Source organism: Pelmatolapia mariae, linkage group LG15 (assembly GCF_036321145.2).
Source record: "Pelmatolapia mariae isolate MD_Pm_ZW linkage group LG15, Pm_UMD_F_2, whole genome shotgun sequence".
Classification (NCBI taxonomy): domain Eukaryota; kingdom Metazoa; phylum Chordata; class Actinopteri; order Cichliformes; family Cichlidae; genus Pelmatolapia; species Pelmatolapia mariae.
The window spans coordinates 8,167,638-8,187,028 of NC_086240.1; the positions used below are offsets into that span (position 1 = coordinate 8,167,638).

Sequence of the window (19,391 nt, forward strand, 5' to 3'; positions counted from 1 at the left end):
TTTCCCAAAAGAGAAGAAATTCAATTAAATAAATTCAAGTGATAGTATTATTTCTGTCATTGGTAATTTTCTATACATGCTGATATCCCAGAAATATTATATTCTCAATTCCTTGGCTATGATAATCCTGCTTTGTGTGTTTTACCATACAGCTCCTATTTCAGATAAATAAACAAAATTTTATCTCTCATCCTTTATGTTGACTAACAGCACAAAATCCAGTGAAATCAGAGACAGGATTAAAATAAAGCCGGGTTTATTTAAGTATCAAACAGTAAAGAACATCAAAATTCAATTAACATAGGTCACTAACTCAAAAATTGACAACATCCAGAGATTCTTAAATTTGTTAAAATAGCTCATGTGCTAAATGTTTGTGTTCATTTCTTGCACGTCTTTAAAATCAAGTTTGATAAAGTGAAACTGTTTCTTTTTTTAAATCATAAAAGATACTAATCATTCTGTGGTGTACAAACAAAGCATTGAAGCATTGAAAAAAAAACAAGATTAAAGTAAGTAACAAGTACTGTACACATTAAAAAAAAGGCATTGTTTAACCAAGTTTGACAAATACTGTGTATGACTACCTTTTGTACAATGTCACACAAGAAAACTCTATTTGGTGGCTGCATAGCCCTGATTCTGACACGGCAATGTTTAAAAGAAACCAAAAAAAACCCCCACAATGTTAATGCGCGAGACATTTTACATACAGCAGTTTCCCTTTTTAACAGTTAAAGGATGAAATGCTGCTCCATTCAAAATGACTGAAGAGGTAACGTATGAGAAGAATGTAACCTGAAGGAAGTCACAGAGGTGAAGTTTGCGAGTAGATATGTTGTAAAATGTAGTGATTGTAGTGGTAGTATCTGTTTCGGTGAGCACCCAGTTGTACGAGGTTTATTAAATTTGCTTTGTCTCATGCTACATTGCAACCCCAGTGGAAAAAAGTAGTCATATTTCCTTCCTGTCATTATGAGCACTGTGTGATTACAGACATCTACGACTGGTAAAAAATCTTGATCGCTTCACTTGAGCTCCGGTGTGGTTTGTGGTCAGAATCTTCACATTAACAAATCACTTCTTTCTTTATTTCTTTATTTTTTAAGACCTTTCCCAAGTATGAGCTCTATCACTCCTTTCTCATGAAGTTTTACACATTCCAGTATTATAAATGTCCACTTTGTATTGTCAAGTCTCTGGCATATAGACCATTTGCTTGGCCAACAAGTGCGCAAGTTCAGAGATGTTTGAGAACTTTGCCCTCAAAATGGCTCAGTAACAGCACTGTTTTGTTCTAGATTATCTTGAAACAGACTTCCAAATCGACTTAGTGAACAGTTTGAGTTATTAATTCATGTCATGTCACCAACTTCAACCTGGATAAACGTGACCAAGTGAGGATAAAATGGACTATCTTAAAAGTCCAGCAGCAAGACTTTGTAAAGTTTAAATGTGTTACTGAGGTAAAGCACCCTAGAAATTTATTATGATATAATACAGTATCCAGTGATTATGATCTGCACAAATTAACGATGCCCAAGCTCAAAAATGATTATTAAAGGTCGTACTTCAATATACCGTAGCTGCCATCTGTTTGGCGACAAACTATTTACAATCTAAAGCAGTTCAGGTATAAAGTAAAGAGAGACAAAAGTAAAATAACTGTTTGAGCTCTTAAAAGTCCTCACATGTACAGTCACAGTGTCCAATCTGTGGACAAAGTGTGGTGTAAATGTAGTAAAAGCCAGCATATATTTGGATCAGACGTTCGTGATGTATTGCTGATGACTTAGAAAGGTTTCGGGAATCGGCACCGACTCGTTGCTCTTAAAAATTAACGAGGCGATCGAGGACTCGGCTCACAACCGGCTCTGCTTAAGCCTGTCGATGTGGTAGCAGAGTTTGAGCGCTGGTCCCAGCTTCAATCCCAGGTACTTCATCATCATCTCGCTTTTAAGAAGGAGTAGGGCGTCCCCATCTATTTCCTGGAATATAGCAAGATATAGTTGTAAAGCAACAGAAAAAAAATACATTTAAAAAAATGGGTTACTTTAAATATTCCACCCAAGTGCTGTGTGAGAAATGGAGGCAGCACAGTGACTTATTTAAAAGGCTCGGGGACAAACCTTTGTGTGCTTTAAAAATTCTTTAATAATATTCATGCAGTTTCCATTTCAGCTCATTTACATTCAGGACCACAGGGCGCTGGGTGACAGATAAATTGAGCTACAGCTGTCATATAAGAGATTTTTAAATAGAAAGCATACCCTGCTTCTTGTAAGCTGTGCCGCAGTGCATGTTGGGAAATCAGCTCAGTTCCAGTACATTTAGTATTTAAGTTACACGGCATTAAGCGGGTCGGACTTACATGCTTCCTGAATGCTTCCGCATGGGGTCCCAGAGCTTGGGGATCAGCATCTTTAATGAACCAAACCACATCCTCTACACCCCAGCTGGAAGGGTCCTTACCGACAGGACGCTTGCACTCTCCGGCATCTGACATCGGGCTGTAGGCTAGATAGCAAAAGAGGACAGGCAGGGTGAATTTTTATTCTAAAAAAAACCCAAAAAACAAAATTGATGGTCTCATAATGTTGCCTGAAAAGAACTTAGAACACAGTCTATAGACTCTGAAGTGATGCGAAAGAGCCTTTACTGCTCATCTGGATTTTTTTGGCTTCTGTAAACACTTAAGAGATAATGTCTCAATCGCTAGTTTTGAGTTTTATTAATAGGCAGCAGTCTTTTATTTTGAAATTTCACCCAGTTAGATTTACATAGATGATGAAAGAGGGTGTAATTTAGCTTGTGAGTAAAAAGTTACTGAGCAGAATACTTGGTTTCTCAGCCAATCAACCCCTCTCTTTCCTTACTTCCTGTTTCGAATAACGTAGATGGCGTCGGCCAAAATTCTCAACTCATCGTTTCAAAACAAGTCGGCAAAACAATGCTTGTGATAATGACGATTTGGAAAATGCTAGAAGTAGCTGGCCTGGCTCTGTCTGAAGGAAACATTACAGAGACACTGTCACCTCCTAGGCTAACCGATTAATTAGGGAAAACAACAATTAAAAATTGTATATTACAATTTTACAAAGTGTTACCTTCGAGTCACACTGAATTTAGGCAGTATTAGCATGTGTACTACTTATGCCAAGCTTCTTCTCATGGGTCTTCCAGAGATTTCTGATCTCAGCATATTTAGGTAGAGGTCTCAGGTTAATCTTTTTGCATTGCACAGAATTCAATTATATTGAAGCTAAAAAACTCCAGGGTTTCTCACACTAAAGGTGCAGCACACTAACTGTGTGCCTTTACTTGGGCAGATCTATGATGGAAACTGTGACATTACCCATCCCAAACCACTTACAGCACAAATGCCATTATTATGCTGTAAACTAGCACAACTATAGATGTAGGCAGATGTTAAAGAAATGCGTATGAAAATAAATGCAAACATCTCTTGAATGATGAGTGACCTGGGCCTTCGTTGGTCCAAATAATTTCATCTCTAAAGATGTGGATAACATAATTACAATGCAAGTATAAACCAACACTAATGGCACAGGTGATGTGCATGGAAGTGCACCTGGCAATAATTTATAGCCTCACCATTTCTGTTTCCTTCCTGGTGACTTCCTGGGCTTGACGCTTGTCTGCACATGCCTGCTGTAGCAGAGCAACTGCTGCCACGGTAACCGTAGGACTGCTTCGTCTGATACTGTGATGTTGTGACGCTGAATGCAGAGTCACTGGGATCTATAGCATAGCGCCTCGAGTCCACCGGTGGGTCACATAAAAAATCATCAGCCAATGGCGTCTCCGCTGGGGAGGGAAGTACAGGAAGTGGCATTGTTAAAGCCAAACCCAACTAAAAGAAATGTTGCTGTTTTTAACATGACCATTGCAATTATACTGTGAGATATCCCATCATGGTTATCAGAGGATGTACCCTAACAACCCTGAATGAAACGACTTTCATGGATTATCATGAAAGCTTGATATGCCTGTGTCGCACTGAGGCAATGGCAAAAAATCAAGGTTAAATTAAAAAGCTAATGACATTTCTGTTGGCCTCAGCTTTAGACTGTGTTAGGCGCTAGTTGATATTAACAAGCAAAAAGATGCTGAACATAGTACAAGCTATTATAGCTTAAAAATCATTGCATAAAGCTCAATGTATAGCCTCAAAACACTGCAAGTGTGGCTGTATTGTTCAAACTGGGCAATAGATACAAAAAGTAGAAGGACTCTGTGATGACCATATGAAATTTACAATGAGTCAAGAAAAAAAATAACTTAATATCTTACTCTATTTTCAGACTAGTATAAAGCCTTTGGGTGTATATAGTATATTAGACAGCTTTCTTTCACCAGACTAGAATAATAAAGAAAGAACTGTATAATAAATACAAAGCTAATCTTTAGGTAAGCTGCATTAAAGCCCCCGCGGTCCGTAACTGTATGGATCTGAAATGGATGAAAGATAGTCAGTAATTCCTCAGAGTCTGCTCCCTTTGTGCCAGCTTTTCAGCTTGTCAATAATGTAAATGCTTGCAAGTTAAGTCAGAACCAGGCAGATACAGATTTTCCTAATGACAGATTTATAACATCGAAATATGCTACTAAGATGATTTTGCATTACTTCTGCATTATGCTCATGCAAAGGTTAAATGTACTGCTATTGTGTTCTGAAAAATCAATTATGATTAAGATCTGGGCATGCAAATTTGAAGGATTACACAGCCCCACATGCACACAATAAGGCACACATGCCCTACAGAATGTATTTTGATACTTTTCAAATATAAGCAGTTAGATATATAAGCAGTATTTTGCTGCATATCTACGAGTTCATTGCAACAGTCAAAAAGCCGTCTTTGATCTTTACATCATAACGTATTACTGCGGCACATACTATATATATGTGCATGTTAAAAATAAGATTTAGAAGATTAGTCACTCAAAAGGAAATGAATACTTCCAATATACATAAATGCTCCTGAAATGCTTTTTTTCCACTGGAGGAAAAAAAATATCAATATCTGTCTGGGTGGCACCACGGGGATCGTGCTGATTTTTTGTCTGCATGCATATGCGCATGTGCACTTCTTCTCTGTGTCTACAGTCTGACATCAAACACTTTTCATGATTTGCATGAACAAAGAGCAAACGGCTGGTCCTTGACGCATGAGATTCCCCCCTCTAACCTTAAATACACTTAAGGCAGCCTTTAAATATTTGCTTATTCAAAGCAAGGCAAATCTTTAGGGTGGGAAAGATGTTTTTAAAATGAAAGAAAGCATGGTTGTATGACTTTTGTTTCTTATTTAAAAGAATATTTAAGATTCGTACTTTTAAAAATCTTATTTTCTAAGCAACTAAGGAAAAGAGGCTGGGAAGATTGGAAGGGAAAACAAAATATGTAACTGGGTTATGTGTGAAGGTGTGAGCCCTTTATCCTAAATAAATCCACATATACTTGTGGTTTAAATTAGATAAATAAATTAGGGAAAACCAGTCACTAGTGTATTTAGAAAACAAAAATGAGACATCACACTGGAAAAAAATAGACAGAAGCATGTTATCAAAGGCAGAGTAGTAAAGGATGGAGGGTTGTGGGGGTGGTGGTGGGAGATAATACAAGAAGTAGACAAACAAAAAAGAAGAAGGGGGAGGCCACAAAGTCACACCATCACTTCAACCAGTGAATGCACAATGAGAATCACATTTTGAAAAACCACCATTGGTTAGCTTTCCCTTAATCGTTCTTCCTATTATTCTGGGCCATAGTTTACATCTGTTTGCATGCATATGTGTGAATGAATGTGAGACCGTATGGTTGATTATGTGTATGTTGGAATATGTATGTTTATCTTTAATGAATGGCTTATTTCTCCACTATCGTTATTATTAATGGCCAAGCTTCTTTATGGAAAAACTGATAATTATAACTGTGCGTGTCTTTGTGTCTTTTTACCTGTCAGGACCTGTGGTGTGGCAGAATGGGGGACGATGGCAGCGTCCTGTGGGATGGAGCCCATCTCTGGCTCTGGTGTGCTGCTGGGAGGAGAATTGGCTAGAGGGGACATCACCATCCGGGGCTTCAGCTACAGGGGAACATACACATGCAGTCGCTAATTAGAGGTTCTGCATGTTGAAAACTGACATGGGTGAAAGAAAATCCTTAGCTATAGCTATAGAGTTCCTATAATGCAGCACATACTATAAAGTCTGGTTAATGGGCTAGGCTAAAGCACATTACTGTAGATTTACAGCTGAGGACAAAAGCATCTTGTTGTGAGCTTTGTTTAAAAGCAGGCAGGCAACCACAACAGATAAACTCACCAGACATTTTATTAAATACAGTCTTGGTTAAGCCCTTTTTTGCCTTCAGAGCTGCCTTAATTCCTTGTTGCATGGATTCAACAATGTTGGAAACATTCCTCTGAGACTTTTGTCCATACTGACATGAGAGCATCAGACAGTTGCTGCAGACTTGTCAGCTGCACATCTATGATGTGGATCTCCTGCTCCACCACATTACAGTACAGTGAACTCACTGTCATGTTCACAAAACCAGTTAGAGATTATCTGATTTTTGTGACATGGTGCCCAGAGCAGCCAGCAGGTCATAAAGGGATAGGGATGGTCACCAATAATAATCAGGTAGGCTGTGTTGGTATTAAGGGGCCCAAAGTTTGCAAAGAAAATATCTACTATACCATTTCACCACTAACAACAAGCTGAAATGCTGATACAAGATAGCATGGATCCATGCTTTCATGTAGTTTGCACCAAATTTTGGTGCAAACATTCACACTGGCGTAACCATGTCTACATGGCTAAAAGCACGGAGCTAGTGTTGAGCGATTGGTTGATTGAATATTTCCTTAACAAACAACTGAATTATACCTGCTAAAATGGCTGGTGAGTGTATAAAAATCAATACATACCATACCGAGATACATTTACCAGCTTTAACTTTTTTCATACAAAATGTCATCACTTCTGCCCCAAGTGGAGGAGCTTAAGTATCTCGGGGTCTCGTTCACGAGTGATGGGAGAAGGGAGCGGGAGATCGACAGACGGATTGGTGATGCGGATGCTGTACCGGTCTGTCGTGGTGAAGAGAGAGCAGAGTGTAAAAGCGAAGCTCTCAATTTACCGGTCGATCTACGCCCCTACCCTCACCTATGGTCACGAGCTGTGGGTAGTGACCGAAAGAATGAGATTGCGAATACAAGCGGCGGAAATGGGCTTCCTCCGAAGTGGGCTGGCCTCTCTCTTAGAGATAGGGTGAGAAGTTCGGCCATTCGGGAGGGGCTCAGAGTAGAGCCGCTGCTCCTCCACATCGAAAGGAGCCAGTTGAGGTGGTTTGGGCATCTGATAAGGATGCCCCCTGGGCGCCTCCTGGGCGAGGTTTTCCGGGCATGTCCCACCGGGAGGAGGCCCCAGGGCAGACCCAGGACACACTGGAGAGATTATATCTCTCGGCTGGCCTGGGAACACCTTGTTGTTCCCCCGGATAAGCTGGAGGAGGTGGTTGGGGAGAGGGAGGTCTGGGCTTCTCTGCTTGGGCTGCTGCCCCCGCGACCCGGCCCCGGATAAGCGGAAGAAAATGGATAGATGGATGGATGGATGGATGTCATCACTTCATCATTTTATCCTTTTTGAAATTCTATGAAAACTCTCAATTTATGCCCAAAAACATGTTTTGTGAGCTCACAGTCAATTTGGCAAATTTATTACTGATGGTTATGCGTGTTGAATGTTTATGCCAAAGTTTAAGAAGTTCCCTTAAGATGTTCCTTAGACACCTCATTCATGAGCATGGGATACGGTATTCCATTCATTCACGTACTATATAGTACTGAGCCACCCATAATTTCTTGATAGTTTGCTAGGAACATGGAAACTATAGGTGCAACGATTTATTGAAAACTGTGGAAATACAAATGGAAATAGTATATAAAGGAAAATATTGAGTCTCTACTATTCTGATAAGCTTATACTCCCACCTTTATTCTTCAACACAGCCTAAACTCTCATAGGCAAGCTTTCTCTTCATTGCTTTAAGAAGTCTTCAGGAATAGTTCTCCAGGCTTCCTGGAAGACATTCAAAGCTCTTCTTTGGATGTTGGCTGCTTTTTGATGCGTTCCCAGCTAAGATGATCCCACACTGCTTCAAAGATTTTGAGGTCCAGGCTCTGGGGAGGCCAATCCATGACTCATGGTGTTCTGTTGATTGTTTATCTATCCAGGTATGCTTTTACTACATTTGCAGAACGTTTGGGATCATTGTCGTTCTGAAAACCAAGACATCTGCATCGTATTTCTTAAAGACATCACTTTCAGATGCTGTTCATCAGCTGCGGATAGTTTTTTAGGCCTACCACTGCTTCTTATGTCATCCACTTGTCCAGTTTTCTCCGTTTTTTAAGGATTAACTGCACACCACAATGACATATGCCAAGTTTTCAGCTGATAGCAAGGAATGAGGAGTGCCTCAAGACTACCCAGCACAGTAGGTGATGAAAATAGTGGGTCATCATGCATACAGACATTCAAAATAAAGAATGAAAGCTAGGTTAAGTATATGTTTCACAAGAAATATAATGCCTTAGTCATTCAAAGGAATGGAAACACAACATGACAACATGAAAACTGTGTGAAAATTCAACTGTGTTTGCTCACAGGAAGACTCAACGGAGTGCACTCTGTGCAAAAAGAAAAAAGAAAAATGCATTAAAAGCATTTTTCAGTTGTTGATCACATATGTGAGGGAAGTGGTTTGTATGTGTAACCACCAAGGGTTCAGGGAAATACGTATAGATTAGCAGCCTCAACACAGAGATGACCTATACTCAGTACTGTATATGATCATATGCTGTACCAACAAAGACTCCTGCACTGCTGTGTAGACACTGTTTCCCTCTTCTATGAAAGGAATGCCCATCTACATGATTAAACTAAAAAATTAAACTGACCTTAAAGCCAGGCTTCCTGCCTCTTTTCTTCGGGACCTTAAGGGGCGACAGAGTTTCAACATAGTGGCTCTGGAACTCCAGCTTTCGGATAGGAGGGCGTCCTCGCTTCCTGCCAGGCACCTTACCTTGGGGCCCCGGTATGAACTGTGGGTCAAGAGCGGAAGCCTGCATCTCTGAGCCGGCGGACAAGGAACTCATCAGACCTGAGAGACAGCGGGAGAGATTATCAAACTCAAACTGGCAGCTTTTAAAAAAGCGTGCAACACTGCTCAGCTGCAAATCACAGTGGAAACTCAGAGGCTCACTCACACACACTCACCGCCCCCCTCCTCCGAAACACACCGAAAATATAGGAAGTAGTAGAAACAAAGCCACATAAAGCTTTGTACTTTACTCCACCCCTCCCCCCCCAACTCTCCAGCTGCAAAGATTGCAATAAATATCATTACTGCACTAAGAGAGAGAGGGAGAAAGAGAGAGAGAGAGAGAGAGAGACAAAGCCCCGCAAGCAGGCAGACACACAAACAGAGGAAATGAAACCCACAACACCCACACACACTATCAAACAATCAATGAAGTGCGCTGTCACACAGACACACACACACATTTACACACGCACAGGCAGTACTTTCAAGTGTTTGATTCAGTGCTATTCATCCACACTGCCTCTCTCAATCTATGTCAATCAATCAATCCATATTATTTTGTTTGGGGTTTTTTAATTATGCAAAAGAATCAGCTGACTTTGCCTTTGAACATGAAGCTCTGTGCTTTACTTCTCAGAGCTCTAATGCCAATTTACCCGGTCAGCGGCACATTACTCTTTCATTTCTGTAAATGGCTAAACAACGCCTTGATGCAACTTGACTCCAGTGCAGACAGACAACAGTCTGCAAAGTATTTGCCTCTGCAGAGGGAGAGAGCGAGAGAGAGAGAGAGAAACAGGAACAGAGGCAGACAGACCACGTGAATACGTACGATGCCTTCCATCCTCTCTCTCTCTCTCTCTTTTCCTCAAATAGAAAAAGCTTCGAAATGACCTGCTGAGCGTTACTTACCATGCACACAGCTGTCTGTGCTAATTGCCGTCTCTGTGATGCCTCACCTCAGCAGCAGATTTATGGATGTCCCCCCCCCCTTCTCCTCTCTGACAGATCTCGCTTGCTCCAGCAGTCTGCCGCTGCTGTCCTCCGCTGCCACACACTGACTGTCAAGACACCGGCAACTCCGCGTGCCTCTCTCTCTCTCTTCCTCAATCTCTGACACAACCCCCTCCTCCTCTTTCTCTTCTACCCTAACCCCCTTCCTGTGTGTCCCCTTTCAGTCACCATAGCAACACGCCTCTAACATCCCGCGGCAGCCGGCAGACGTGCTGAGCTCAAAGCACTGTCTGTGTGTGTGTGTGTGTGTGTGTGTGTGTGTGTGTGTGTGTGTGTGTGTGTGTGTGTGTGTGTGTGTGGCAGTGTGGGACAGTAATGTAATTACAGTTGCTGCATCTCGGGGTTCTTCTTGCCTGTCTTCAGAAAAAAACAACAAAAAAGAAGGCTTAGAGCGGGTGACAAGGGATTCAAGCTGTGCACTGTTTTGTGCTACAAGCGTATGAGTTACACAGTAAAATGTCTGTGCGCATTTTTTTTTCATTTTTGGAGAAGAAATTTCTGCACAGGAAGAATATTTTCTTAAAGAGTCCAGACCAAAATTGGAATATCTCGCTATTTGTTTTTCCTTTGCCTGATTACTTTTGAATCCGTGAAGCTTATGCAGACTGGCTTTAAGGTAAAGAGATCAATTTTCCCTGTAAACATCAAACGGTTCCAGCAGAAGCCCCACAGCCCCTTTTGGTTGCGATAAAAGATCACACTGCTGTCAGAAACTCAACACTCTTCCTTTCATTTATAGTCTTCTTTGGCTTCTGTGTCAGCTAATGTAACGCAGTTCTTGTTTTATCTGTAATGAAAAAGAAAACAAACATGGAAAGACAAAGAAAAGGGGCCAGCCAAAGGCTTGTCTGAGTCTCTAAAGTAAAAAAGAAAAAGAAAAGAAGAAGAAAGCAGGCTCGAGAGGGCTTATTTGCTCTTAAAGGTTACAAGTGTACCAACTCGGGCTTTTCCCCTCACTGCATATCGATTAGTTACGCCCTGGTTGCAGTGCCGGTTCCTGTTCCAAGCTGTATTTGTGGGGTTTTAACACTCAATCAGAAGCAGGTTAACCTTTCAAGAAGGAGCCTCAAACCCTGACGCACGCAGGGCGCCTGCATTCGTGGCCTCTGCGAGCGTGTAAAGAGATTTGTCAAGAGTCGGCTGCAAAGCGTCGCTCACGGGATGTTTTAACAGTGAATATTAGGGGCCAGGTGAAGCCTACGTGATAATAAAAAACAACAATGACAACAAACAGCAAGGTCAGGACAAATACTCTGTAAAACTGTACACATACACGCACTGTAATGGCCTGAGTGCGCAGAAGTGAGAGCCATAAATCATAAAAGTAATTACGCGGTGAGATTAATCCTGATGTCCCTCTTCAATCAGTCCTGTCTCATTACGACACATCACATTAGAGACATAGACAGACTGAGACAGAACAGATAATCATCTTTTACTTAAAAAAGAATTGGATATGAGGGGTGGGAGCCCATTAACGCTCACCGAGTCAATATGAGACAGCGCCAGTTTTTGGGGGGGGGGGGGTTTTGCAGGCAAGCAGAAAGAGTTTCAGCATTGCATGGGACCCACCACTCCCACCCAGACCTCCAAACACAATACGATTGGGATTGCAGCCTAATTTGTTTATGGCTAATAAAACAATTAAGCAATCAGTGGACCCCTGCATGCGATTTTATTTTCCTGCTGAGGGACATCGGAAGTCAAATGTTGGAGGGAGCCCGGTGTTACAGACTCGGTCATGCAGCAACGATCAGCAGTGATTAGCATAACATAATCACTGGCTTCGGGGGATGGAGATTTGTATCCGCTTTCACTTACGCAGAGGGGATACAGCAATAAAGTGAGTTATAGTTATGCCTCACTAAACTGCACACCTAGACACACACATAAACAAACAGTCTAATCACGGCCTTACAGACACACACAAACCTAAATGCATGCATATAATAAGTGCAGTAAGACAACATACCCTTGCTTGGCAGCAGAACAGATTAGTATAAGTGTGTTTTTGTCTATGTATATGTGTGTATGTGTGTGTTTTCTAATCAATGTAACAATATAACACCCCCCCCACTCTGAATTTATTTACAGCTCAGGCAGGGCGTCACCATGGTAACAGACAGTGAAATCGGATTCTGCACCAGCGTCGTGTGATAAGGTGGGAATAAATAAAAGGATAAACAACAATGCGTGTATTAAATAGGCGAGCTCTCACACTCCGCCTGCCCCTCCTTATCTCTGCTGAGCCCTTCGAACTACACAGCACACTTCAGAGAGAAAAGTGGAGGTGGGGAGTGTTGCTCTTTGCACCAACTATGGGTCATGGCGGTGGTCTTGGAGGGGGGAGCTCTCTGACATAGACTAAGCCACACACCTGTACACACACATCTGTATGTAAAACTAGGCTTAGATGTGGTCTGTGGTCTCAAAAATATTTGTAGATGTTGAATTATTTATAACATGCGACACAAACTGACAGAATGTTACTTAGTAACATCTTTCCAATATCCTTCTTATTGTTACAAATTTGCTTTTTTATGCATTTCTGCTTCACAAGGTAATAGGAGAATGTAAAACATACTCCCAGCCATGTCTGTCTACTTTGTGTGTCCTTAATAATATTATATATTATATTATAAAATGCATTTCTATTATATAAAATTCTAGATTTTATGAATAATATCTAATTTTTTCATTTTATTTTTGTTGCAATGGCTGGAGTGGAATCTCTATGTATTTAGCATCCATATTTGTCTTTGATATACAATCATCTGCCATTTTGTTAGGTATACCTTTTCACCTGCTTGTTAACATAACATTTTATGTAAATAGGAAATCACATGGTACTGACTCAGTGCTGTGAATGTGGCATGATTGTTGGTACCAGACAAGTCGGTCTGTGTATTTCAGAAACTGCTTATCTACTGAGATCTTGTACTGATTTCCACTCTAGCTAATCAGAACATTACTGTTAGATTAAACTCATACTTTGTGTGTCGGAGTCCTGGATCTTCATACTCTGCACGGTTGGCTCTGACTCTGGATCCAAGTTAACCAGATGCCAGCAGCTGCGCCCCCTGTGGTCACGCCGATCTTGACGCAAGCGCAGACGCACACCTTTGCTGAGAGCGCCAGGCAGCCAGGTGACAGGGGCCAGCTCCAAGTGTGAGTCGAGGTTAAGGTCCCGCCCTCCTCGCAGTCTCATGCCCTCAAAGTCGACCGCGTGAGGGCAAAATGCACCACACTGGAAGAGCAGAAAGAAAACGCACAGAAATAATCATATGTAAATGTATTTATCTTAAAAAAAAACAATTTGTACATGTGGCTGATATGCTTAGTTTTTCCATTATTCCATTTGTCAGCATTAATCAAGTCTTCTGAAAATTAATTTTAGACCTCTGAATCCAAAAATGAGTGTGGAAATGGAAAAAAGCAAGCAACTTAAGGACAGATGGAGTAAGAAAGAAATGGACAGGGTGAGCAGAAGAAGCACAAAAATTAATTGGGATGCCGGTTGGGTAATTATACTAGTGCACGCTCAGAGGTCAAAGGAATAAACTGGAAGTTAATGGGAGAATATGGCTTAGCTAATGATAAAAGTATGTGGAACAATTTGTCTTTTATGCTGTAAAGTGAATGCAATTCGGCCTCCAGGGTGCTGGATTACTGATTAATGTGAACTAACGTGGCTTTAGTCTTCTTTGTACTGGATGGAACAAAAGCGAATGAGAGGGAAGAGCAGAGCCGAGAACTTGTAGACTTAATGGAAATGTTCATATTATCACCCCACGCTGCAAGCAGATCTTGTTTTCTGTGTGTTGTTTGTTAATTGCTATTTAAAGTTTACAGAGGACCTGGTTATATTTATCGCTCTGAGGCTTAGATTAAATAATCCTTGCAATTTTTAGCTGCTTTTGCTTTCCTGAAGGCTCCATGTGGACTTCCACCAATGGAAATTTAGCAGGGATTCTAAACCAATCAGTCTAATCACAAAAATATATTAATTATATGCAGCTTATGCTTATACAAAGACTGGCACTGCAAAGCTCTATGGATTATCAGCAAATACAATTTGACGAGGAAGAAGGGAGCGTCACAGTGTCATAAATATCCTAAGCCTGGTGACAAAATTAACTTATTTAAATTGCAATCAGATATTACAAGGTGACTGTGTTTGCTAAATAAACATATTGTAATTAATCTTCACTGTCGTCCTCAAGCGATTCAACAGGAAGGAGAAGACAGAGAGGAAAGTCATTTCCTTCAGACACAAACAAAACGAGATAAGGAACATCAGCAAAAAAGATTTTTGTGTAGAGTCCTTGTAAAATTCTTTTCTTCGCATTTCACTCATATCCTGTCTCTCTCCCTCCTCTAACTCCCAACAGTCACAGCAGATGGCCGCCCCTCCCTGAACCCAGAGGTTTCTTCCTGTCAAAAGAGAGTTTTGCCTTCCCACTGTCGCCAAGTGCTCAAAAGGGGTGTTGTCTGATTGGTGGGGGTTTCTCTCTATTGTTGTAGGTCTGTCCTTGAAATATAAAGTTATATAAATAAAACTGTACTGAATTGAACCCTCTATAATAGGGATGTCATGGAACACATGGGAATCAATTTGATACTAAGTGGGGGGGGGACCAGTATTAATAGAAAAGTCTTAATCAGAAGGAAAAACTACATATGAAAACACTGCTGAAAGTCTGAAATTTATGCCTTCCTTCACATTTTCTAAAGCCATAGGTGTGGGGATTCAAGTCTTTGCTGGGCATGTTCCGGCCCCCGGACTTTATGTTTAATATGCATGCTTTATAGGATCTGTAATGAATTATTCCCAGAGGAAATTATGTGAAAAAATTCCATGGCAACAAGAAGGACAAAAACTCTCTCGACAAACATGTTTGAGAGAAAGCTATTTAAACAATCAGAAGAAAAAAGTTTAAAGTGCAGGGAAAGGGGGAAAAAACAGGAGCAACTGAAACAGTCATTCCAGCCATGCTACGAGGTTATACAGGACTCCTCACAACAATCATCTTGACATGCTGAAGTGTACATTACAGCATGCTTATATTTGCTCATGAGCACTGAACACAAAGTACAGCTGACGCTTTACCAAAAATAGAGCATCAACTGAAATATGACCCAATGATGGCACCTTGGACAAAAAGATTTTCAGTCCAGTAGCTGTCAAGATGTTTGACTTAAAACCATAAATCTAAGGGAAGCATTAGGGTACACCGTGTGTGTTCATACAAGTGCTCACACTAATACATCCTCAGCATCTGTCAAACATTTCTCATGAAAACATAAGCAAAAGGGGTAAGAAATGAGATGACATGAAAAAGGTCACGTGGCGCTGGATGACGATTTGACCAGATCACTAAAGTCAGTAATGGGGTTCATCTAATTTAGGGTTTGAGAGCGCAGTTTGGACTGAGTGGAAATGAGAGAAAATAAAAAGAGAAGTGAGAGGTGGCAGTTAAAGGAGGAGACCAGATAAAAACTGGACAAGGAAATGAGAGAGGGAGGAGGACAACGTGGAGAGAGAGGAACATTCAAATGATTGAACTCTTTAACTCTTTCCCCCATAATGATGGCGTCTGACAGCCTAACCTGTACCCTTAATGGTGGGTTTTGACACCTCACTATATATTTAATAAAGAGGTAGTTTGAAAACCATTAGAATAGTTTCTGGGTTTTTCCAAAGGCAGCAGGTCTGAAATGTGATAGAAACTGCTTGGCTCAGAAAAGAGCTTCAGGGGTTACTCCAAGTAAGGGGTAAAGGGTTAAAAAAGTGCTATGAATGTTATAGGAGCATTGAAAAAGCACAAACAAATTCCAGCTATTTAATGTTTTTTTGTTTAGTTTTTTTAATTAATGAATAAAAAAAAAACAAAGGAAAAATGTAGAAAAACAACAAGGGGGGGGGGGGGGGGAGTAAGAGAGTAACAAAAAAAAAAGGAGTGGGAGACGATAAAACACTCTTCAGTGTCGGACTGTCGGATTCAATCAGGCTGCAGATGACAAAAATCTGCCCTGAACCTCAAAAATTCCCATTTACAAAAAAAAAAAGTGAAACATCAGATGGTTATTGTAAAAACACACACACACACACACACAAATCATGCACCATGAAACAACTCAAATGGAAAAAAACCCTCAGATTTGATGAAATGCAGTGCAACCGACACACACACGCGCACACACACACACACGCGCGCACACACACACACAGGGGAATGCTTCTGTTTCTGTCTACAGGATCTGGGTCTCATAAGAGCAGCAGGCTGCTTTACCTTGTCACTCTATCAAAACATTGGGTTTTGGAGCTTCGCCAGGAGTGTAGCTGCTGGGTTTATTTTTTTGTGTTTTTAAAATCATACACTCACAGACAGAACCACACACACACACACACAGCTGTTCTTATTCAGGTAAGCCATGAGCGAGACACATGTAGTGGTGGAAAAAGCACCAGAAAGGCTCGGATTTTTTTTTAAAAAAAGGTCTTTTTTGATTAAAGGCTGCGGCTTTGCTCACGCACATAATCGTCAAACGTGCTGCCCGTGCTTTACGAGTGTCACACTCCATCCCTTTGCACTGCAAATCCACCCCATTTTAACAGAGTAAGACATCCATAAATAGGCTGCTTAATAGGTAAAAGTTAAAAAGATTATAATTACTACTTTTTTCACACAAACAGCCTGAGATTATATTTTTGTGTAAAGAATCCCTGTGATACCAAAATACGTTATTGCTTATGAGTTATGGTAGAACAAAAAGCCTTGATATTCAAAAGAAGAACATTGAATATGTAAATTAAGAGCGTGGAATTTCAAAGAAGGTATCTGTATTTGATTTGATTTGCCAGTGAATCTCACCAGAAAATAAGACAGAAGAAACAGAACTCGATTATTGTGTTTGTGTATTAAATAATGGTTTGCTGTCTTAGAAAATGTAAAAGCTTAAAAACCAAATCAAAAGATAACTTTTTTAAATAATTTTCAGCTCTGCCAAGCATTGCCAGCTTTTTTGGTAGCCAATGTGGAATTTTGGACAATATATATATATGAAAAAAATAGTGCATTTAGTGTTAAAGAACCACAATGTCTACATTTCCCACCGCATTTCACAGGTGAACATCTTTTCATTATTTTTTTAAAAAAGCTGAGTGTTTAATGTCCTTCTGTACTCTATTAAAACACTAAGTGATCTTTAACAATGAGGCATTAAATCATCAGATTGAGCTCGAGCCCTCCACAGCGGAGATTTGCTACAATGACGCCTTTAATTACACTTTCTGTCATTGATCGCAGACCCTGGCTTCCCTGGCTTCTCCACCCACCGCTGTACAGTTTGTTTGTTTTTTTAGCTCAGGGTCAGCATGTTTATAAAAGGGAACAGCGCGAGAAAATCTTTAGACTTTGCTTCTCTAAGTGAAGCAGCCACTTATTAAACTTTTATTTTCAATCGGATAAGCTGACCTGGCTTCAACCCCAAAGACAAACTCCAAGATGTTCAGGCAGTCATGAGAGCAGAAGTGAAGCCTTCATTACTGGATGCTTTCCTTCCAGTCATCCTTACTTGTGAACTCACTTCTTTCCTTTAGTTGATGAAGGGATTAACAGATAACTGAAAGCATATTCAAATGAAGAGCTATGCTGTGTTACCACTTACACTAAAAAAAAAGCTGTTTGCCTGCAAGGTAGGCACATGGGGGCCCACACTCCACTGCAATCAACCTTTGTGATGCATGATGGGAAAATAATTACTTTGCCATTACTATATCACATAGGCTATATATATATATATATAGTTTATCATTATCTTGTCAATACAAGGACAATCAAAGGAGCATGATCCTGTAATAAACAATGCTTTAATATAATTAGCGGATCTCTGTTGGCCCAGTGTGAGTGTATTTTGACCTTGCAGGTTAGACTAATGAAATTAGCACCCGTGCGTTTGTGCGCTCTAAGTCCAGTAACGTCAGGATATGAGAGGGTCGAGTCTGTGGTAGGATTTATTTACCTATGTCGAAGCGGTTGATTCATCAGCGGGGAATCAATTTCTCCACAGCAGGCTGGCTGAGCACACAGTGTAGAGGTGGTGCACGGAGCATCAGATGCAGCACAAACACCGGGGAAGGAGGGGGGGGCACGAGTCCGGGTTCCACCCCTGCAGATGCGGCAGGGAGGCGAGCGAGCTCAGCGGGCTGCCGGCGGGAAGCAGAGCGGCAGACTTCACCTTCCTAACGCGCCGTCCGATGCTTTTCAGAGGCAGGAGTTGAAAGGTCCTGCAGGGCGGAAGCTGAGGGGAAAAGTACGACTGAATCGGTGGTGTGCATAATTTTCCTATCTGGCCTTAAAGCTGTTTCCTATTGCGTTTTACCTCCACCGGATTCAGGAGAGCGGGAGAGATGGCACGGTAAATAAAGTAGTAGCACTCAAACTGAAGAGGTTCAGCCCCCTTTGACAACACAAAAACACCCCTCGGTGGGCATGGACTGCGGGAGTGTGAGCCCAGTCCAGACAAAAACAACCGACACGGGTCTAATGAGTCATTTGATTAACATTTTACGTGCCTGAGTAGCTTTAAATATTCATAAGGCTACTGTCAGGCTCATGTTGATGTAACCATAATTTACCCTCAGAGTGCCGTTACACTTGGCTACATATTGACATCAAAGAATGATATTATCCAAATCACGATGCTATCATAGAGAACTCACCCCAAATTTGCAAATTATACTGACAGGGAATTCCCACCTGTTCCTATGAGGAGGAAACCAGTATGTGTGGCCGTTGGTGATTAAGTGTTATTTAGGCCACCCCACCTGGACACAGGACACAGGATTTTAGTTATTCAGTGCTTTAGTGATATGAAAGTAACTAGTTACATTTCCAGAAACAAGTGGCACTCACTGAAAATGGAGTGTATTTATAGAGGACCAAGACTGCCGACAAATGTACGAAAATTATCACAACAAATTCACAGTTTGACAATAAATGAAGCCCTTATTCGATTATAGACATTTTAGGTTTAACTGGCTTTCGAATTCATTTGGGTTTACTTTCGTTTTAATATTAATATATTTATTTTTGTATTTACTTAAGAAATACAAAACTATCAGCCCACCTTTTTATTCTCACATATTCCCTTCATTATGCAAATGAGGATGTTATATAAAGTGGTCACGTTTACTTTCTAGCTACCAGGTTCATTTAGTAAACTGAGCTAAAGC

At 40.9% G+C, this 19,391-nt stretch overlaps 1 protein-coding gene across 1 annotated transcript; it reads right to left on the reverse strand.

Annotated features, from left to right (window-relative positions):
• Window positions 1-1,510: 1,510 nt before the first annotated feature.
• Window positions 1,511-13,361, reverse strand: scml4 (Scm polycomb group protein like 4). Its single transcript, XM_063496192.2, has 6 exons — window positions 13,145-13,361; window positions 8,994-9,196; window positions 5,984-6,113; window positions 3,616-3,828; window positions 2,372-2,517; window positions 1,511-1,988 (listed from the first exon to the last, which is right to left on the reverse strand). Exons 1-6 carry the CDS (start codon window positions 13,359-13,361, stop codon window positions 1,863-1,865), a joined length of 1,035 nt encoding a protein of 344 aa, XP_063352262.2. The 3' UTR covers window positions 1,511-1,862.
• Between the last annotated feature and the right edge of the window lie 6,030 nt (window positions 13,362-19,391).

Excerpts from the sequence above, each read along its gene's own strand:
- scml4 (XM_063496192.2), bottom strand. The coding sequence starts at position 13,361 with ATGAGACTGCGAGGAGGGCGGGACCTTAACCTCGACTCACACTTGGAG. Across the intron at positions 2,518-3,615 it reads CCAGGAAGGAAACAGAAATG|CCTACAGCCCGATGTCAGAT; the intron begins GTGAGGCTATAA and ends TTTGCTATCTAG. Across the intron at positions 1,989-2,371 it reads CGGAAGCATTCAGGAAGCAT|GAAATAGATGGGGACGCCCT; the intron begins GTAAGTCCGACC and ends GCTATATTCCAG.